This window comes from Sminthopsis crassicaudata, chromosome 2 (assembly GCF_048593235.1).
Source record: "Sminthopsis crassicaudata isolate SCR6 chromosome 2, ASM4859323v1, whole genome shotgun sequence".
Lineage (NCBI taxonomy): Eukaryota > Metazoa > Chordata > Mammalia > Dasyuromorphia > Dasyuridae > Sminthopsis > Sminthopsis crassicaudata.
In genome coordinates, this window is record NC_133618.1 from 472,010,326 (window position 1) to 472,034,078 (window position 23,753).

Sequence of the window (23,753 nt, forward strand, 5' to 3'; positions counted from 1 at the left end):
AATCTGAGAGGTGTGTAATGGTACCTCAGAGTTTTCTTAGTTAGCATTTCTCTCATCAGTAATAATTTAGAGCACTTTTTCATATGATTAGAAATGATTTAAATTTCTTCATCTGAAAATTTTCTGTTCATGTCCTTTGATCATTTATCAATGGGAGAATGGCTTGAATTTTTATAAATTTGAGTCAATTCTCTATTTATTTTAGAAATGAGGCCCTTATCAGAACCTTTTAATGTAAAAAAGGTTTTACAAATTTATTGTTTCCATTCTAATCTTGTCTGCATTAGTTTTTCTTGTAAAAAAAACTTTTTAACAATATAATCAAAATTATCTATTTGGTATTCAATAATGAGCTCCAGTTCTTCTTTGGACACAAATTCCCTCCTCCTCCACAGATCTGAGAGGTAAACTATCCTATGTTCTTCTAATTTGCTTATAATATCACTCTTTATGTCTAAATCATTAACTCATTTCGACCTTATATTGGTATATGGTGTTAGCTGTATGATAGTGCCTCGTTTCTGCTATACTAGTTTCCAGTTTTCCCAGCAGTTTTTCTCAAATAGTGAATTCTTATCCCAAAAGCTGGGGTCTTTGGGTTTTTCAAATACTAGATTGCTATAGTCATTGTCTATTTTTTTTCTTGTGAACCTAACCTACTCCACTGATCAACTACTCTATTTCTTAGTCAGTACCCAATTTTTTTAATAACTGCTGCTTTATAATATAGTTTTATATCTGCTACAGTTAGGTTGATACCATTGGCATTTTTTTTCAATAATTTCTTGGAAATTATTGATCTTGTGTTCTTCCAGATGAACTTTGTTATTATCTTTTCTAGGTCTGTAAAATAATTTCTTGGGAGTTGGATTGGTATGGCATTATATAAGTAGATTAATTTAGTAATATTGTCATTTTTATTATATTTGCTTGGCCTACCCATGATCACTTGATATTTTTTTTATTTGATTTGATTTGTGTGGAAAGTGTTTTGTAGTTCATATAGTTCCTGACTTTTGCTTGGCAGAGAGATTCCCAAATATTTTATACTAACGGCAGTTATTTTAAATGAATTTTCTCTTTGTATCTCTTGAGATGATATGTTTAAATCTTGAAATCTGTATCTCTGTTATGGTTATACTTAAGAGAGTGCAGATATAATTTATTTTTTATAATAATATAAAAAAGAAAGTAAAGGAAGAAAGATGATTCTACTGGAAGAAGAGAAAAATGGAGTTAAAATGTTATAAATTACATCTCATGAAGAGGCAAAAAAAAGATTTATTGAAATTGAAGGAAAGGGGGCAGCTAGGTGGCACAGTGGATAGAGCACTGGCCTTGAATTCAGGAGGACCTGAGTTCAAATCTGGTCACAGACACTTAACACTTCCTAGCTGTATGACCCACCTCAGAATTAAAAAAAAAAAAAAAAGAAAAGAAAGAAATTGAAGGAAAGAAGGGAAGGGGATGAGCTTTGTGTGAATTTTACTCTCATCAGTTTTGGTGCAAAGAGAGAATATCAGATGCATTTAGCTTCACAGAGAAGCTTCTTTTACCCTATACGAAAGTAGAAGGAGAAAGGAGAAAGAAAAGGGGCAGGCTAATAGAAAGGAGAACAGAAGTAGAAGGAGAAAGGTATAAGGAGGAAGGGCTAAGGGAAGGGTACTTGTGGAGGAGGTTGTCAAAAGCAAAATACTGGGGAGGAGGGAAAGAGGGAAAGGAAAGAGAAAAGTATAACTGTGGAAAAACTAGATGGAAGGAAATACAGTTAGAAAATTTAACTGTGAATGTTAATGGAATGAGCTCTCCCATAAAATGGAAGCATATAGCAGACTGGATTAAAAGGCAGAATCCTTTCTCCCCCCCCCCTTTTTTTTTTTAATACAAGAACACATTTAACACAGAGGGATACATTCAGAATAAAGGTAAAAGGCTGGAGCAGAATCTATTATGTTTCAGTTGAAGTAAATAAATCATGGGTAGCAATCCTGATCTCAGATCAAGTTAAATGAAAAATAGATCTAATTAAAAGAAATAAGAAAAGAAACTATGTCTTGCTAAAGAGTATCATAGATAATAAAGCAATATAAATATTAAATATATATATACACCAAGTGGTATAGCATCCAATTTCCCAGAGAAGTTAAGAGAGTTGCAAGAAGAATTAGACAGCAAAATTATACTGGTGGGGGATCTCAGCCTTGCTTTCTCAGAACTAAGTAAGTCAAACCACAAAATAATAAGAAAGAAGTTAAGGAGGTAAATAGAATTTTAGAAAAGATAGGTATGATCGACCTTAGGAGAAAATTGAATGGAGACAGAAAGGAACATGCTTTTTTTCTCTGCAGTACATGGAACCTATACAAAAATTGACCATGTATTAGAGCAGAAAAACCTTATCATCAAATGCAGAAAGGAAGATATTGTAAAGGCTTTTTTTTCAGATCATAATGCAAAAAAAAAAAAATTACATGCAATAAAAGGCAGGAGAACATAGACCAAAAATTAATTGGAAACTAAATAACCTAATCCTAAAGAATGAGTAGGTAAAACAACAAATCATAGACACAATTGATCATTTCATCCAAAAGAATAACAATAATGAGAAAACATATCAAAATTTGTGGGATACAGCCAAGGGAGTTATTAGGGGAAGTTTTATATCTCTTGATACTTATTTGCATAAAATAAAGGGAAGGTCAATGAACTGAGCTTGCAATTAAAAAGCTAGAAAAAGAACAAATTACAAACCTCCAATTAAATGCCAAATTTGAAATTCTGAAAATAAAATGGGAGATTAGTAAAACTGAAAGTAAGAGAACTATTGAATTAATAAATAAAACTAAGAGTTGTTTTTATAAAAAATAGACAAAGCTTAATTAGAAAAAAGGAAAGAAGAAAATCAAATTGTTAGTATCAAAACTGAAAAGGGAGAACTTTCCACCAATGAAGAGGAAATTAGAGCAATAATTAGGAACTATTTTGCCCAACTCTATGTTGATAAATCTGATAATCTAAGAGAAATGGAGGAATTTCTACAAAATATAGATTGCCCAGATTAACAGAAGAGGAAATAAATTACTTAAATATAAGAATTTTAGAAAAAAAAAGAAATAGAACAATATATTAATCAACTCCCTAAGAAAAAATATCTTAGGCCAGATAGATTTGCATGTGAATTCTACCAAACATTTAAAGAACAATTAATTCCAATACTATGCAAACAATTTTTAAAAATAGAGAAAGGAGTCCTATCAAATTCCTTTTATGACACAGATATGGTTTTTTATATTTAAACCAGATAAAGAAAATTATAGACCAATTTCCCTAATGAATATTGATGCAAAAATATTAAATAAAATATTAGCAAAGAGATTACATCAAAATATCCCCAGGATAATACACCATAACCATATAGAATTTATACCAGGAATGGAGGGCTGGTTCAATATAGGAACATAATTAGCATAACTGACTATATCAGTAACCAAACTAACAAAAATCCTATGCTTATCTCAATAGATGCAGAAAAAGCATTTGACAAAATCCAATATTCATTCCTATTGAAAACAGTAGAGGGTATAGGAATAAATGGAGTTTTCCTTAAAATGAACAGTAGCCTCTATTTAAACCACCAGCAAGCATTATATGTAGTGGGGACAAACTAGAACCATTCCCAGTAAGATCAGGGGTGAAGTAAGGTTGCTCATTACGACCATTACTGTTTAATATTGTATTAGAAATTTTAGCTTTACTAAAAAGAAAAGTGGTTAAAGGAATTAGTGCGGTAATGAAGAAACCAAATTATCACTCATCGCAGATGATATGATGGTATACTTATAGAATCCTAGAGAATCAAATTAAAAAAAAAAACTAATAGAAATAATTCACAGCTTTAGCAAAGTTGCACAATACAAAATAAATCCACATAAATTATCAGCATTTTTATATATTACCAGCAAAGTCCAATGACAAAATATACGAGAGAAATTCCATTTAAAATAACTATGATAATATGAAATATTTGAGAGTCTACCTGCAAAGGCAAAATCAGGAACTATATAAAAACAATTACAAAACACTTTCCACACAAATAAAGTCAGATCTAACCAATTGGACAAATGTCAAGTGCTTATGGGTTAGGTGAGGGAATGGAATAAAAATGACAATAGTATCTAAATTAATCTACTTATTCAGCTCCATGCCAATCAAACTCCCAAGAAATTATTTTACAGAGATAGAAAAATAGTAACAAAGTTCATCTGGAAGAACAAAAGGTCAATAATCTCAAGAGATTTAATTTAAAAATGTCAATGAAGGTGGCCTAGATGTACCAAACTTGAAACTATATTATAAAGCAGTGGTCATCAGAACCATTTGGTAATGGCTAACAAATAAGAGTAATGAATCAGTAGAATAGGTTCACAGGACAAAATTATCAATGACTCTAGAAATCTAATGTTTGACAAACCATAAGACTCCAGATTTTGGGATAAGAACTCACTATTTGACAAAAAATGCTGGGAAATTTGGAAATTAGTATGGCATAAACTAGGCATTGCCCCATAGCTAACACCATATATCAGTATAAGGTTGAAATGGGTTCATGATGTAGCTATAAAGAGTGATATTATAAGCAAATTAGAAAAAACATAGGAGAGTTTACCTCTCAGATCTGTGGAGAACGAAGGGATTTATGATCAAGGAAGAACTGGAGTACACTATTGAAAGCAAAATAGATAAATTTGCTTATATTAAATTAAAAGTTTTTGTACAAATAAAATGAATGCAGACAGGATTAGCAGGGAAGCAATAAACTGGGAAATTTTTTTACCTTCAAGAGTTCTCATAAAGGCCTCATTTCTAAAATACATAGAGAATTTACTCAAATTTATAAGAACTCAAGCCATTCTCCAATTGATAAATGGTCAAAGTATATGAACAGACAATTTTCAGATGCAAAAAAAGAAATAATTTCTAATCATATTAAAACCTCAACTAAATTGCTATTGATCAGAAAAAATGCAAATTAAGGCAACTCTGAGGTACTACTATATACTTCTCAGATTGACTAAGATGAAAGGAAAAGATAATGACAAATGTTGGAGGGGATGTGAGAAAACTGGGACACTAATACATAGTTGGTGAAGTTGTCAATGGCTCTAGCCATTTTGGAGAGCAATTTGGAACTATACTCAAAAAGTTATCAAACTATGCATACCCTTTGATCCTGCATATATGCCTAAGAAATAATAAAAGAGGGCTTATATGCCAAAGAGATAATAAAAGAGGGAAAAGTGCAAAAATATTTCTGGCAGTATTTTTTGTAGTGGCAAAAAACTGGAAACTGAGTGGATGCTCATCTATTGGAGAATGGCTAAATAAGTTATGATAGTGTTTTTTAATGGGAATGGGTACTGTATTTTGTCAAAAGCTTTTCCCTGCATCTATTGAGATTATCATATGATTTCTGCTAATATTATTATTGATATGGTCAATTATGGTAATAATTTTTCTTATCTTGAACAAGCCCTTTATTCCTAGTGTAAATTCCATTTGGTTATAGTGTATTGTCTTTCTATTAAGTTGTTTTTATATCTTTGCTAATATTTTTTTGCATCAATATTCATTAGGGATATTGGTCTATACTTTTCTTTCTCAGTTTAGGTATCAATACCATATTTATGTTATAGAAGGAATATGGCAGGATTCCTTGTTTACCTATTTTCTCAAATCCTTTACAAAGGATTAATTGTTCTTTAAATAGAATTAATTGTTGTTTAAATGTTTAATAGAATTCATTTGTAAATCCATTTGGTTCTGGGGATTTTTTTTTCTTAGGGTGTTCATTGATGGCTTGTTCAATTTCTCTAATGGTACAAGCTAAGAATGATGGATCAGTGGAATATATTAGATACATATGACACAATAATCAATGACTGTATTAATCTAATATTTGTTAAACCCCCCAAACTCTAGCTTCTGGAGTATTTTAGAAGAATTGGTGGGAAAACAGGAAAATATGCCAGAAACATAGTATAGACCTCCATCTTACACCACATATTAAAATGTCAAAACAGGTACATGATTTGGGCATAAAGGGTAATACCATAAGCAAATTAGGAGAGCAAGGGATAATTTACCTATCATATCTTTGGAGAAGGAAGGAATTTATGGCCAAAGAAGAACTAGAGAACTTTAAGAAATACAAAATGGACAATTTTGATTATGTTAAATTTCAAAGGTTTTGCACAAAAAACATCAACACAAATAAGACACAATTTTAAAAAATTTTTAAGTTTATTTTTTATTTTACAATTATAACTTTTTTGAAAGTACATATGCATGGGTAATTTTTTACAACATTATCCCCTTGCATTCACTTCTGTTCCAATTTTTCCCTTCCCTCCATCCACCCCCCCCCAGATGCTAGGCAGTTTTATACATGTTAAATATATTATAGTACATCCTAGATACAATATATGTGTACAGAACTGAATTTCTTATTGCACAGGAAGAATTGGATTCCAGAAGGTAAAAATAACCTGGGAAGAAAAACAAAAATGCAAACAGTTTACACTTATTTCCCAGTGTTCCTTCCCTGGGTGTAGCTGATTCTGTCCGTCATTGATCAATTGGAACTGAATTAGATCTTCTCTTTGTTGAAGAATACATCCTCATACAGTATTATTGTTGAAGTGTATAATGATCTCCTGGTTCTGCTCATTTCACTCAGCATCAGTTCATGTAAGTCTCTCCCAAGCCTCCCTATATTCATCCTGCTGGTCATTTCTTACAGAACAATAATATTCCATAACATTCATATACCATAATTTACCCAACCATTCTCCAATTGATGGACATCCATTCATCTTCTAGTTTCTAGCCACTGCAAAAAGGGCTGCCACAAACATTTTGGCACATACAGGTCCCTTTCCCTTCTTTAGTATTTCTTTGGGTATAAGCCCAGTAGTAGCACTGCTGGATCAAAGGGTATGCACAGTTTGATAACTTTTGGGTATAATTCCAGATTGTTCTCCAGAATGGTTGGATTCTTTCCACCAACAATATATCAGTGTCCCAGTTTTCCCACATCCTCTCCAACATTCATCATTATTTTTTCCTGTCATCTTAGCTAATCTGACAGGTGTGTAATGGTATCTCAGAGTTGTCTTAATTTACATTTCTCTGATCTTTATCAGAACTTTTAACTGTAAACATGTTTTTCCAGTTTGTTGGGGAAGCACAAATCTGGGAAATAATATTTACGCCAGTCTTTTTGATAAAGGCCTCATTTCTAAAATATATAAAGAACAGTGTCAAATGTATAAGAATACAAGACATTCTCCAATTGGGAAATGGTCAAAGGATATGAATAGACAATTTTCAGATGAAGAAATTAAAGGTATCTTCAGTCATATAAAAATTTCCATAAATCACTATTGACTAGAGAAATTCTTTAAATTAAGAAAACTTGTAGGTACTACTTCATACTTCCCAGATTGGTTAAGGTAACAGCAAAAGATAATGATAAATGTTGAACAGCATGTGGGAAAACTGGGACCATAATTCATTGTCAGTGGAGTTGTGAAATGATTCAACCATTCTAGAGAGCAATTTGGAACTATGCCCAAAGAGCTATAAAACTGTGCACACACTTTGACCAGCAGAGCCACTACTGACTCTGTATCCCAATAAAATCATAAAGGAGGAGAAAGGAACCATGTGCAAAAAATATTTGTAGCAGCTCTTTTTATAGTAGAAAAGAATTGGAAAATGAGTGGATTCTCGTCAATTTAAGGAATGGCTGAAAAAGTTATGAAATGTGAAAGTAATGGATATTATTGATTTATAAAAAAAGATGACCAAGCTAATTTTAGAAAGGTGTGGAAGGATTTATAAGATCTCATGCTGAGTGAAATAAGTAGAATCAAGATACATTGTACACAGTAAAAACAAGATTTTGCATTGATCAACTATGAAAGAATTAGTTATTCTCAATAGTTCAATGATCTAAAGCAATCCCCAATAAACTAAAGCAATGTCATTTCATCCAGAGAGAGAAACACGAAGATTGAATTTACATCAACAGATGTTATGTTCCATTTGTTTTATTTTTCTGTTTTTTTTTCCTCTCTTGGCTTTTCTCTTTTGTTCTTATTTTTCAAGTTTTGTAAGAAAATGTATTTTTAAGTGAATGTGCATGAATAACAAACAAACAAATAAATAACATTTAAAAATAATGGTTCCAACTCTTATTGTCATATTCATTCCTCTTATTTTAATTAATCAGAGTTGGTTGCTATCCTCAGGTACACCAATGCTTCCAAGGCTATATAAACTGTGAATTCATTACCATGAGTTGTCTTTGGTCTAAGAGAGAGACAGCTAAATGATCCTTCTTTTTATTAATAAAATGCTAGCATTATTAATAAAATGATTAAATACCCAGAGACTGTGTCTATTGAATTTTATAAACATCACAAAACAAAATACAAAAACTATGCACTTGACCTTACTGTCCTCTTAATATTTATCCTATGTATTTCCTTCCCTAAAAACAAAACTCCTGAGAAATAACATTTTTGCTTTCCTTGCTTTCACATTCTCGCTTTCCTTGCTTTCACATTCTCTGTGCTTACACATTTCTTTGTTGCTAAGTACTCATAACAATATTCCAAAGTAACAGGAAAACAATTGTCAAAAGTTTGGAAAATTTAAATAAGATACCTCATTGAAGAAAAATTTATTGACAAATCTATAATATGAAAATGCGTTTGAAACTAAAATAAGTTTCTGAATAGTTCAGATTTACTAGCCAAGAAAGGAAAGCCAATTACTAATGTTTTTGTTCAGTCTATTTACCTCTTCATGACCCCATTTGGGGTTTTCTTGGGAAAAATACTGAAGTAGTTTGGTATTTCCTTCTCTAGCTCATTTTGCAGCTGAGGAATTGGGGCCAACAGAGTTAAGTGACTTGCCTGTAGTTACAGTTAGTAAGTTTTTAAGGCTAGATTTGAACATAGGACTGGGTCTTTCTATCCCTTTCCTAGCTGCCCTTTACATGATGAATTATTTAAATCACATTTGATTAAAATAGCAGAAGAAATGTGTCCAGAGAAAATAAACTTATTTGAAAGTATTAATATCAAAGCTTACAGATGTTGTGAAATAAATAAGCTCAGATAGCTCTCCACATAGCAGCATGGCTTATCCCTTCTCCAAACTCTCAGCAAAATGATTCTTTTCCAATCTACATGGCTATCAACAAAATTGTAAAAATCCCTTTTCAGACAAATAGGGAAAGTGAGAAAGCAGCCATGATAAGAAAAGAAAGTCAAATACTTTCTCTGATATTCTTCTGCAAAAAGATAGAAGTCAGGTTGTAAAATACAGCTTTAAGAATAGATGGACATTCAGTTTGTATTCATTCTATGAAATGTATGATTCTTTTGGAACATGCAAAAAGAATGATATTCAGACACTTGAGAAAAGAGTAATGGGAGAATGTCAGCAGAGAAGAATATTGTAAAGCCATTGTCTGGAGAGCATGATGGAAGTGGAAGCAGTAGATGATAAATTCCCTATTTCCTTTGGCCAAAGAGCAGTCTTTTTACTTCTCCAAGGTCTGCATGTCCTGACCAAGTGGATGGTTTTAAACAATAGTAAATTTATCCTTGAAAACTTTTCTATTGTACCCCAAAACTAAAGTACTTTTTCCTCCTGTTTCTGGTCATTTATTTTGTTATCTTTGTGAGCAACATTCTAATAATCCTGGGCATTATTGGTCACTATGGCTGACTCTTCCCTGTCCAGCAGCACCTTTTTCTTCCTCAAAAAGAATCATCTTAGAAATCATTCTTACTTTTCTTACAAATCAGATTCAACAAGATCACAGTGAACATAATACAGGGAACTCTTCTGGCCAAGGAAGCAACAATCTTTTTCTTGGCTGGGCATCTAACATGGGTTATACATTCTTCTTGGGGCTACTGAGTGCTTAGGTGAGCAAGAGACCTAGGCATATCATCACTATTCAGTGACGTGAATATTTTTGTATTGTCCAGATATCATGGACCACTAACTCCCAATTGAGTTAACCTTTGGAACAGAGAGATAAAAGCTATACTCATTTGGATCTTTTAAAATATCTTTCACTACTATTCCCAAATTTAGAACAACTTGATTAGAAAGAAGATTGAGTTGAGTAGGCGTCAGTGACAGGAGAAAAAGAGATGCATGATGTAGAAATTAACAAATGCTAGTTGAATAGTTAAATAGGGGAAATGGCTTTGGAGTTGGAAAGATCTCTGTTAAAACCCCATATTAGACAATCATTTACCCTCTTTGTGCCCATCGTTCTCATATATTAAACAGGGATAATGATACCTATGTATATGGAGATAATGATATATAAATGAAAAAGTTGTGAGACTCAAATGAAATGGGTAAAACACTTGAAAATATTAAAACTCTATATAAATGTTAGTTGCTACAGCTTTTAATTAAAAAAAAAGAAATGAGAATAATATGACTAACAACATGGTTGAATAGTTGATTTCTACAAATTTTTCCTGTTCTGAAACTTCAAAGGAAAATAAATATCACATATAAAGTAAGTACAGAGAATCCCACAAAATAATAAGAAATCCCACATATTTAACATTGGAATGCTTTAATATTTAGATAATCTACTCTCATGTCTACTCTCAAATGACTCCACATGCTCCTGCAGTAAGAATTTTTATAAGTTTTCAAGTTTATGTCTCAAAGTCCAAGTATATGGATTTCCTATATCTGAGACTCTGTCCAAACCTTGCAACTTTGTAGGAAATGACAAATAATGATCTGCTTCACCATGTATCAATCAGGGAAAAAAAAAAAAACCTTTCAATTTATAGTACTCAGAGCAATAGCCTTAACTCAAACAGAAAGTTAGGATGTGGTGAAAAGTCACCTGAGACCAGTGATTTGCCCAAGCCCCCCAAATCCTATTGATGTAGCTTTGAGTTAGCTGCTCTAAAATTTGGTTTTTACAACTACATCAGAACCACATAGAATAGAAACACAGCAACAGATCTCTCCTAATGAGTATAATATCCTCTAGAGTATATTTGCTCAAGAGACTATTTCTTTTCACAACCCATTACTATCCTTAAAGAAATTGCTCTTATTTCAAAGGTATATCTTCTGAAGCACAAAGGAGACTTCTCTGTGAGAAATAAGCATGTGAACCAGTTTTCCATTCTTCCCTCCCCTTTTCCCAACTTCTCTTATTTGTACTTTACAATGTTTTAAAATATGTTTTTTGCCTCGCAGAAAAGATTCCTTTTCTTCTTATGCTATCCACTTACCCTTGAGGTTACTTCTCATACATCTATTCTGTGTTCCACATTTGGAGTGGCTTCACTGACTTTGAGATTTTTTCCTGATCTTTTCTGCATCTCAGGTGAGAACCAACAAAAGCAAACAATTAAAAGTTGTTTAGATATTTGATAGGAGTGAATTATATGGGTGATGGGAGAAAGATGAAGGGCAGGGAAGAATGACAGGGAAAATAGCATGGAATATTCCCTAAAAGAAAAATTTGGAATTCTCCTTTGAATTCTATGTTTCTCTCTAGTTTGTCCATTTTGAAAAGAAAATATATCAGAGCAACATTACCATATAAACTCTTCTAATTCTTTTTAGAATTACACCTTTCAGTTTTGTACCTCTGCTGACACATGAGGTAGACAAGGATTGAGGCAGATTAGGCTTTGAGCAATTGATATCTGTTTATAGAAATCATCAAGACTGATGGACAAAATTCAAGGGTTCTCAGAAAAGTCCTTGTGAATACAAACACTCTTTAGAATCAATGTTGAATAATCTATCTACTGTATTACACTCACAGAAGTCAAGAACAAACCCTATCCCTATCCTTATCCTGGAAGATCAAACTCTAAGATAGTGTCTTTTCCTGAACTCCCAGTTTAAGGAATTAAATCAGAACTAGTTTATCTCAAGGAAGTGCTAATTCTTCTTCACTACATATTTCTTTGGCTCTTAGCCTTTAACATCCTCAGAAACCTAGTATTGTCACCCAGAATTTATAAGTTTTTCCTTGTCAAGAAATATGAACTTATTGGACTAAATTCTGAGAATATGCCCCAAGAGCTTCTTTCGTACTTTTGCCACTAGAAAACCTAAAGTTTGAGAAATGCCACTATAAAGAAAATTAATTTTTCCAGTGGATCTTTATCCTCAGCTTGTTCTCTCTATAGGAGTCTAGTTGTGCTTTTGAACTTGATAATAAGGATTCTTCATTTTTATTAATGAGATGCTTTATGAGCATATGAGAACTAGAAACTAACTAGAACTTTCACCTCCCCCCCCCAAAAAAAAAAGTTGTGGTGGTTGAACTAATTTCTATTTGTAACAGGTTACTCGAATTATAGATATGGGAAATTTCCATGGAAATTTTAGATTTCAAAGGGAATTTTAAAAAAAAATCCTAATGATAGCCTTGTAAACAAGAAAGGAGAGATATGAACTGTGTGGAAGCATAATTGGGAGCATGTAAAGATGTTTGAATAACTAAAACCAAGGACTGATTGTTAGAATATCATTGTCATGGAGAAAGTTTGGGGATAGCATGTGTGTGTGTGTGTGTGTGTGTGTGTGTGTGTGTGTGTGTATGACAATGCCTACTGGAATACCTTAGAAATCTCTCACCTTTGTTCTATACCATTAAACATTTAAATCACTGTCTTTGGTGAAGGCATAGATAATATAAATGTAGAAAGGTGGCCCACAGCCAACAGTACTAAAAATGAGGCTACCATAAATATGTTTCTTAGAGCCAGCAAGTCTCTCTCCTATATACTTTCCTAAGGAAATCCCCAAAGTTCTCAATTATTAGCAATGAGACTTAATATAGAACACTTTTAAAGTAGAGTAGATTTATTTGAAAGTGGTGGTCACCTTGACCAGGTATCTCAAACATAAATTTATCTTTGGAACAATTACTTATTAAATGTGGTTATATAGTATCCCCAGACACTGAAGTTACAAAGACAAAGAAGAAACAGCACCTATCCTCAAAGAATTTATATTCTATTGGTATAGTTTTGATGTTGTTTGTATTTTTTAATATAATCCTCCATAGAAAATTCAAGTTAACACAGTTTTCCCTGATTAACATCTAAAATAGGAAAATGCAAATATCATCTAAATAAGTGCCAATGAATTATTTGAAGTCTCCATGAATTATAAAATCTCAGAATTATAAGGGAACTTAGATTTTCTTGCAAGGTTGATGGTTCTGTACTAGATGGCAAGAAACTAAATAGCTATCTTCTCTTATTTATAGTTTAAATAGGACCTTCCACAACTTGAATCTCTTTAGGTGCATTACTGGGCAAGTCTGACCTCAGTGATATGAGAATCTGGACATAGGAACTCCTGGAAAATGAAACTAGTACAGGTAAAAGAAAAACAAAGCAAAAAGATATCAAAAAATACAATGTAATCGTCCCCTGAAAGAGTGATTAAACATGGAGAAGAATAAAGACCAGAAATTTCAAGTTTTATTCCTTTACTTCAGAAGATCCAAATTTTAGTTTATGTCATCTAGTCCGTCTGGTGAGGAAAGTAAAATCTTTCCAATTCATAGTAGGACTTTAGATGTTAAGCTATTATGATGATCAAGAGCAACACAATGCAGGGCCACAGTGTAGATGATGACATTTCTTATCAGTTTTTGGTTTATAATAGAAGCAAATAGATGGAAAATCTCTTTGAAATTGATAAATTCTGTAAGTTGTGAGTAAAAATGCATTGGAAATAGTTTAGTGTTGGAAGAAACTGTATAGCTGGCATAACAAAGATAACAAACATTAAATTCTCATCTTGAAATATAAAATAAGCTAACAATTTTAACAAGGTAGTAGTCTTATATGGAGAAATAATATTTCCTGAAATTACCTTTCTAAGGTCACTTTCTTATGTGCACAGGAAATTCCTTCCCTTTAGTGGAAACATAGGTTTTGCCTTTGGTACCCATATAGGAAATTCTTTCATACAATTTTACATCCTTCTATTGATGTTATTTTGAGCCATAGAAGGAATAATGGTATTAAGTCCCATGTGAGGTAATTCTCCTTCTTAGAGATCACTACTCTCATACTCAGTCACCCTGAGAGCATCTCAGCAACAATAGAAGATGATCTATATATTTAAAGTCATCCAGAAAAACAATAAGATGTCTAAATATTGTTCAAGGAAATAAACATATATAGTGAGTTAGTGCTATCCTTCCCATCTAATCATTCTTCCAGCTCAGACTTGTTCAGTAAGCAAGAAATCAGAATATGAGCAATGTTTCTCTATATGCATCTCATAACTCTTATAAGAGAGCATTAAATAAGATTAAATAAACTTATAGTTAAGAAAACAAAATCTGAAGTTCTCCTGAATTTCATTGGGGAAAAAGTCATCTGCATATTTATAGAAGGGGATAGACCTAATTTAACAGTTGTTCACATAAAAGGAAGTAAAGGATTTACTTGACTGAGCTCAATATGAAACATAAGATAAATATCAAGTGTTGCCCCAAAACTAAAAATTCTCAGAGTCCATTAGAGCAGGTATTGTATGATTAATAACAAAAATAAATCCCTAAAAGATCCATTGAAAAATGTAGTGGGTTGGTAGTTGTTTGTCCTTTGTTCTCAAATTAAAACATGACGTAAGAGAAATGATGCCATAATTTGCAAGTGAGTTGGATTTAAGTGAGGGATGGCTATGCAAGGTTACCCACCTCACTTTCCCCTCCAGAGCTATCTGGGTCCAGTGGCAAGATATGAATCAAATTGACTGTAGATGGACCTAATGGGAGATCTTGGTCATTTCCTAAGATTTTCAACATGTCTCAGTTTGACTGAGGTCATAACCATTCAGTGAATAAGGCTATTTGAGGCAAAGAATCTTCTCTTTCACCTAGTCCAAAAAAATCAAAATAAATAAATGAAATAATGAATGAATTTAGGAAGGGAAGACCCTCTGGGTTTCTGGCCAAAGCAGAACCACATGTGGAATATTGTACTTAGTTATTGATCTTACTGAATTCTAAAATCTTAATACTGTATGAAAGGAACATCAAAAAAATAGAATACACCGAGAGAAGTTAGACACAATAATGAAGAATTTAGAAAATATATATTAATTATGAAGAAGGTTGATGCATAGGAGGTGGTTAGTTTAGAAAAGAGACAATTTATGAAAAATATGCAAGATGTTTTCAAGTATTAGGAAAGCTGTTCTCTGTTACAGTAGTGGGTGGGTGAACTAGATAATCTCTAATATACTTTCTAATACTAGACTTTCTAATAACATAGGTTACATCCTCACAACAAATACCTGTTCTGGAAAAAGCAAACACACACATATAAAAAAAATGAGTCAGCCCAACCATACTTGGGTGACAGAATTTTTATTCCTGGGTCTATCTGATGACCCTCAGACTCAGCTTCTACTATTCCTATTATTCCTGGTCATCTATTTGGTTACTGCATTTGGAAATCTGCTTCTCATCATCTTGGTTGTAACTGATTCAAAGCTCCAAATGCCGATGTACATTTTTCTGTGCAACTTATCTGTGGCTGACTTCTGCTTCTCTACCAGCATTGTTCCTCAAGCTCTAGTCCATATGATGACCAAGAGAAAGATAATTTCTTTCATGGGTTGTGCAGCTCAGCTTTTCCTATTCCTTATTTTTGGATGTGCAGGGTGTGCCCTGTTATCTGTGATGTCCTATGACCGGTACTTGGCAATTCGTGACCCTATGCACTACCCGCTCATCATGACAAAAAAGGTATGCTTCCAGTTGGCTTTGAGTTGCTGGGTCAGTGGTGTGTTAGTGTCAATAGTGGACACGACATTCACACTACAAGTCCCATACCAAGGAGACAATAAGATTGCTCATTTCTTTTGTGAGGCCCCAGCCCTCTTAGCTCTAGGATCTGGAGATACCCACAGAGCAGAGACAGTCATTTTCTTAATGGGTGTGATCATTCTTCTTTTACCAGTATCTTTGATCCTGATCTCTTATGGCTCAATCATAGTAACTGTCATCAGGATGAAGACAACCTCAGGGAGACTCAAAGCATTTTCCACTTGTGGCTCTCATCTCATTGCAGTCACCATTTTTTATGTATCTGCAATCATGACTTATATGACACCTAAATCCTCTAAGGAGCAAGGGAAGCTGGTGTCTATTTTCTATGCTGTGATAGTTCCAATGTTGAATCCCCTTATCTACAACCTGAGGAACAAGGAAGTGAAGAGGGCATTCAGGAACACCATCATGAAAGGACAACCTTGCAAACTTTGATCTTCTCAATACAGTTGATTTTGGAAATGTGTTTCATCTCCAAAAATTACTACATGTTTGTTTGTTGTTGTTGTTGTTGTTTTTTGGTTTTTTTTGTTTTTTATGGGGGAGGGATGTCTTTTCTCTCAGGAATGAGGGAATGAAGGAAATTTATATTTATATTGCTCTAAATAGCTGTCTGTATACCTATGTAAATCATTATGGATAGAATGTGTATATACTTTTATATCTGCAATATGTCTCAAGTGGGTAGAGAGGCATGAGATGATACATACATAATCATGAAGATTTGGATAGTTATTTTAATGTGAAATAAAAATAAATAATAGTCATTATCAGCATAATACTGTGGAAAGAGCACCACTTTTTGAACTGTAGAACATGAGTCAATTCCTATGTCTTATCCTTTCTATCTATAATTGTAAAGGGCTAGAACTGAGCAATGCACTTGGATAATGAAGCAGGTGAGACTAATTGCCAATTGGACAGTTCCCTATTAACTTGTTTGAAGGTTGACCCTCCCCAGCTGTTCTGTGCTGACTTGATTGGTGGGATAAAGAGGGGGAAGTGACATTGGGGGGGGGGGAGGAGTAGGAGGAGGAAGAGGAATTGAGACGCTGATGCTGAGTCAGTCTCTCCTGACATTTGAAAGAGGAAAGTGTGTGTGAGATTGTTAGGCCTAACCCCCTGACCTTGACTAGAAAAGATCAAGAATAAAGACATTTAGTGATCCTGATTCCAGCTGATTTCTGGGAAGACAGAATTCCAGCATATAATACTTTGGGCAATTTATTTAGCCTCCCCAACCTTTAGCTTCTTCATTAGCAAAATGAGTTGGACCAGATGGCTTCTGAAATCTTCTTCAACAATAGATCTATGATCCCATGATAGCTAATGGAAATTGTACAACATATTTTGAGGGACGGAGTGTATTATGGTATAAAAATTAGTGGGCATAAGAAGGGACAGGCATTTAGGAAGTTAAATGGGTAGTTATACACTCAAAATAAAATTGACCTTAAATAGCTATTAATCTCAATATGACATTTTAAATGTTTAAGTGCCATTGTTGGGAGGGTTTTGTTCTATAAGTGGTTGTAACATATAAAGGACAATATTTTTTAGCCAGAGAGTGTCCAGAGGAATGTAGCTATTATGATAAAAAGGACTTGAAAACATGCCATGTGAAGGATGCTTCAAATCACAGAACTGCAATGTTTAATGAGATTTCAGACTTCTATTGATTCGACTCATACCTGAGAAGAATAGCATGTAAGACATGATTGAGAAACTGTCAACCACTGTTTGAAGATAGTCTATACTAGAAAATCTACTAAGACAATCTATTCTAGGCCTGGTCTCTGATTTTTTGTATGTAGAATCAAAGTCTGTTTCTCTACAAATTCCATTTATTACTCTTGGATTTACTTGTTTGGATCAAGTAGAATAAGTTTAATCTATATTCCAAAAGAAAATCTTTTAAACATTTGAAGGCAGCTACCATGTCTCTTTCCCACCTATCTTTCCACATTCCTGTTTTCTCTTTTATAAGCTAAATATCCATCACTATCTTGAGCTGCCATTTTGTGGACTTGCTTGATATAAACCTTGAAATTCACTGAAGCCTCCCGATTTTTTCACTCAAAGTATTATTAATGATCAATCCTCCTATCTTGTGCTTTGTAATAGATTTCTTTCACTCAAATACAGGACCCTGCAACTACTCACATTAAATTTCATCTCCAAAGATTTTACCCCATTATTCTAACTTGAAGAAATTCTTTTAGATCTTGATTCATTCAAAAGATTAATGTCCCCTGCTTTATTTTTATCGTCTACAAATCTGATAAACATAATTTCATATACATCACTTATAAAAATGTTAAATGGCACAAAACTAAGAGCACATTAAAATAACACTATGCTACATACTTCTTAGCAAGTTGACATTAATTCATTATTCATTTTGGTTCCAGTTATCCAACAAGATCTTATAGATCCATCTAAATATTTTCTGACCTATTCTACATTTTGCCAATAAGAATAGTAAAAAATATTTTTCAAATATTTTCCTGAAATCTCAATACATTGTATGCACAGTTGTCTCTTAAAAAGCCAATTTAACTGCTTTGTCCAAAAGAAATTATATTTAATGTCATTACTTTGCCTTTTTCTTTTGTTGGTATCTTCCATTTTTGTATCACTTTAATTTCTGAATATTTCTCTTAAATTTCTCTAAGAGGTATCATAAATACAAAAGAATAAAAGAAATGGAGAATAAAAATTCTTTATTATTATTCAGCAAAACAAACCATACATCAACTGCTTTTCACAATATATCTAATATTCTGCAGCCAGAATCTCAAACTCTGCAAAGGAGAGAATATGGTATATTTTGTTTTCTCTAGTCTCATGCTTGATCATTATAATTATATAACATATGGTCTCATTTGGGAGAGTTCTTACTATTTATATTTTTCAAGTCCTCATGAATATTGTTTTTCTTTTTTTCCCCCTAACTTTATGCTGAATCAGTTCATATGAATCTTCCTATATTTCTCTAAATTATTCATATTCAGTATTTTGCATAACACATTCCATTACCTTTAGGCACCACAGTCTATTTAACTAATCCATAGGCAATGAGCATCTACTTTGTTCCCAGTTCTTTGTTACAAAAAACAAAAACATTGCTCTGAATATTTTGGTGTATAAAGGATATTTCTGTATTTAATCTTCTTAAAGGATGTACATATTAAGACAGATCTTTTGGAAGAGGGGCATGAACTTTCAAATAATTCTTTTAGCTTAATTCTGGATCAGTTTTCAGATTGGACAGACAAATCCTCAGCTCCACCTCTATTAATGTGCTTGTCTTTTTACTGTCTCATAATCATTAATAAATATCATATCTGAAATCTTTGCCAAATTAGTGAACATGAAATGAAAACTCAAAGTTGTATTGATTTGTATTTTTACTGATGTTCAGTAATCTCTTAATCTCCAAAACTTCTAATGTTTTACATTTGTTCTAGAATTATTTGTTCATAACTCTTATCCAATTTTCCATTGGAAATGGTCTTATATATTGCCTTATATGTTTGTATTGATTCTATGTATGTATAAATATATATATGTATGTATATATATTTTGAGTATAACTTCTTTATCTAAGGTATATAAAGAAAACACTTTTCTATTTGCTAGTTTCCTCCTTGTTCTAGCTGCATTGATTCTGTTCAGCTAAAAGATTTTAAGTTTCATATAATCAAAATGATATGTTTCCTCTTTTATAAAATTTGGCTGGTTTTTGATGAAACCATGCCATCTCTCAGAAATTTCTTCTTTTATTTTTAAATACTTATCAATTACCTTTTAGTTTTCAAAAAATACATATTGCAATGTTTCCCCCAAATCACATATATTTCAACAAATATACTTTCTTTTTTTAAATGAAAATCAGGACAACCTTTATCTCTCTTTAGTCTAGTGATACTTCTCTCCTTCCTCATGATTATTCCAGAGTTTTTGTGAGGACCCAGTGAAATAATGCACATAAAATTTAACATAAATATCAACAGTTATAGTAATAATAATAAATAATAATAATAATAATAATAATAATAATAAAAAAGAAATGATAATTATGAAACCAGAAAGAATGATGTATGATTTATAAGATCTTGTTGAATAAATGTTCTATAAGTGTTCTATGAAAACTGCTCTAATCTCAAAACCTCAAATAAAAAGAAATATGCACCAAAACTAGAGAGAAATAATAAGACAACAGCAAGAAATCCCTTGTTGATTTAAATAATAAATAAAATTATTAAAATAAGAATCTAGAAATTAATGTAAACCAAAATTCAGATGACTAAATGGAGAATTAAGAAACCAACAAAATTTAATTCTTGGTAAAGGTAAATATATGATAAAGGATCTCTCCGTAAGATATTTAACTCTATGACAAATAAAAACACCTGAATATCATTGTAGCAATTTCTTCTAATGCTCTAAAGTGACGCTGGCTACTTTTCTCACATTAAAGTTCTAGGGTTATCTTAGAGGTCTCCTTCAAATTGTTACCAGTGGGAGTTCCCATCTCAGTGTTTCTCTTAATTATACACTACTGTGTTCTAACTCTCCAGTCCCATATAACCAATTAATACTGATCAAATTTTCTTTTGCATTATTTAATTTTTCCTCAATTATGTGTAAATGAATTTTTAAACATTTTTAAATCTGAGATACAAATGTTTTCTCTTTCTTCGTCCCCATGTGGGGATTTTACATGGACAATCATGTGAAAAATTTCCACCTTAGCCATGTTGCAAAAGAAAATACAGACTCTCTTCCTCTCTGCCCCCCCCCCCAAAAAAAAAAGATTTTAAAAAGCATGATGCAATCTGTATTTAGACTCATTCATTCTTTTTTGTTCTGGAGGTGGTAAATTGGAACATTTTATTGCTTAGGATAGCTAAGTCATTTACAGTTAATTATCACATAATATTGCTGTCACTATGTACAGTATTTTTCTGGTTCTGTTCCTTTTACTTTACATCCTTTCACATAAATCTTTCAAGGTTTTTCATGAAAACTTTTTATTTTTGTTGTTTGTTACAGTACCATCGCATTCTATTATATTAGTTAGTCTAATAGTTGTGAAATGGTATCTCACAGCTGTTTTAACATTCATTTCTTTCATCAATAATGGTTTGGAGCATTTTATAACTACAGATAACTTTGATTTTTTTTGTTTGAAAACTGCCTGTTCATATGACTTATGTTATTCTTATAAATTTGACTCAATTCTCTATGTTTGAAAAATTAAGCCTTTATCATAAAAACTTGCTTAAATTTTTTTCCATCTAGTATCCTACTTCTAATCTAGTTTGCATTGTTTTGTGCAAAATCTTTTTAATTTGGCAAATCAAAATTATCTATTCTATATACTGCAATGTTTTCTGCCTTTTGCTTGGTCATAAATTCTTCCTTTATCCATAAATCTGATAGGTAAAATACGTTATGCTCTTCTAATATGCTTATGATATCAACCTTTAAGTTGAAATCATGAACCCATCTTAGCATTATCTCAATATATAATGTTGGTGAGATGTTGGTCTGTATCCAGTTTCTGCCCAGCTACTTTGCAGTTTTTCCAGCAATTTTTGTCAGATAGTGATTTCTTATCTCCAAATCTTGGATATTTAGCTTTGTCAAACATAGATTACTATGGTCATTTGTTATGGTCTTAGTCTATTCCACTGTTCCATCAATAAATTCTTAATCAGCACCAGATCATTTCTTCTAAGCCATTTTTGGTCATTTTTTTATGGAAACTTCTTTTAGTGGGCTATATTTATTTGTTTTGAGGGTATTTTAAATTCAATTTAAATTCAATGGAAGGAACAGATAATATCTAAAAAATAAGCAAAAGAAACAAGGATAGTTTAGCCTTCTGTAGGTGTTCAGTTTTCTTTTTAATCATGACTCTATTCAATTAGGAACAGCATTATACAATTTTAACTTTGGGGTAGGGCAAAAGGTATCCTCCTGAATATATAAAATCCTTCAGAGCAAGGTGTTCACTAAATAATAATTCATTTCCAAAAAATATTTATACAAATATAATAAAATCACTGAGATCATAAAACTGATTCAATGTGTTATTTCAATTGACTTATTTTTTTTCTCAGCAAAAAAACAGTAAAGATCTAGAACTTATGTATTGTTTTTATAAGCAAACAGATTTTGTTATCATGTAAAAATTCTAGTAGATTTTATACCCAATACCTTGGTCACTCATTCATGCATCTGCCTATTTGAACATGAATAACATAGGAGATGTATGTGGCACATGAATAAAGTATCATTTCTGAAATAAGGAGGATCTGAATTCAAATCTGGACAAATCTGACACAACAGCTATATAACCCTGGGCAAGTCACTTAAATCTATTTGCCTCATTTCCTCATCTGGAAAATTAGTTGGAGAAAGAAATGACAAACCACATCAGAATATTTGTCTAGAACAATCCAAAAAAGAGAAATGATGCAACAACAACATCAACGATATGGGGAAAGACAAGAGAAATATTCAGAATATTTGGGGCTGGAGATACAGCTTTGAATTGTCTACACTAAAATTTTCTTCTTACTAACACTTAAGAATTACTCTGATATGAAACATAATTCATCACTATACTAATGAGCAAGAAATGCTCTAGAGCATTATACATTATAAATACTCTAGAGACTATTTCTCATCATTGCCCGTTAAATTTGCATTGTACTAAAAAAAATCATTTTTTTATTTGAAAGACAATTCTCAAGATATACCAAGGAAATTTGCTGAAGCAAAAGTATTCGTTTCAACCAATTCTCCACTTTTCTCCTTTTCTCCCAAATTCTCTTCTTTCTCCTTTCCTAATTCTTTCATAAGGATTTGAATTAAGATTTCTGCCTTGTTACCAAGGTCTCAGTACTACTTATCTTGCTACATATACACAGTAGCTACTCCTCAAACATCTCTCTGTTTCTCTATTAAGACTTTCTTGACTAACTATGAAATGGTTTCCTGATCTTTTCTGTCTTCCAGGTGAGAAAGAAGAGGGGAAAGGGGAAGATGTTACTAAAATAAGTTGAGTTTGGTCATATCATGCAGATTTAGCATCTTTTTATTTTTTATTTTTCCTTTTGTTTCAAGATACCCTGTTTAACAAGCCTTATAAACTAATATATTCCACTGGGCAGATGATTTACCTAGATTGTTTCATTAAAATATCTGTATCCATATTCACTATAACAATCACCTTAGAAACTGAGATGTAATAAATTATAAATGATAATTGCATCAAAATAAAGTTCCTTTGATGCAGGAGCTATTTTAATGGTAGGCAAATTCCTCTATATTTGATAAGTATTTGAGTATAAGAGAATCCTTCATATCTTTTCTCTGAGTGATGAAAATGAGCACCTACATGAAAATTCCTAGTAACAGATCAAATGAGAGACAAACTCCATATGGTGAAGGAGATGGTCCTCAAATTTCACTCAGAAAAAGTGAACCTATCTCTTAAATTTATGAGAATAATTTGTAGGAGTACCACTGAATATTTAATGTTTAAGATGAAGTTTTAGATTAAAGCCTCAAAGAAGATGTGATGCATTAAATCTTTAGTTCACCCAGTTCTGGAAGATCATGGAGTTTTGTAAGTATACACATTTGGCAGAGTGGCGGCATAACAGTTTAATACAGTCCTCCCTGAGGACCCAATATTTAGTTCCCTAAGATCACAAATGAACCCCCAAACATGCTCATTCTTCCCCATCTCTGTTGTTTATTAAAACAACTCTAGACTTATTTTTCTATTAAGTCT

At 32.3% G+C, this 23,753-nt stretch overlaps 1 protein-coding gene across 1 annotated transcript; it reads left to right on the forward strand.

Annotated features, from left to right (window-relative positions):
- Positions 1–15,439: 15,439 nt before the first annotated feature.
- Positions 15,440–16,375, forward strand: LOC141553619 (olfactory receptor 2D2-like). The gene has a single exon (XM_074285178.1). It carries the CDS (start codon positions 15,440–15,442, stop codon positions 16,373–16,375), a length of 936 nt encoding a protein of 311 aa, XP_074141279.1.
- Positions 16,376–23,753: the final 7,378 nt, after the last annotated feature.

Bases quoted from the DNA above. Each gene is read 5' to 3' on its own strand.
- LOC141553619 (XM_074285178.1), top strand. From the start codon at position 15,440: ATGAGTCAGCCCAACCATACTTGGGTGACAGAATTTTTATTCCTGGGT.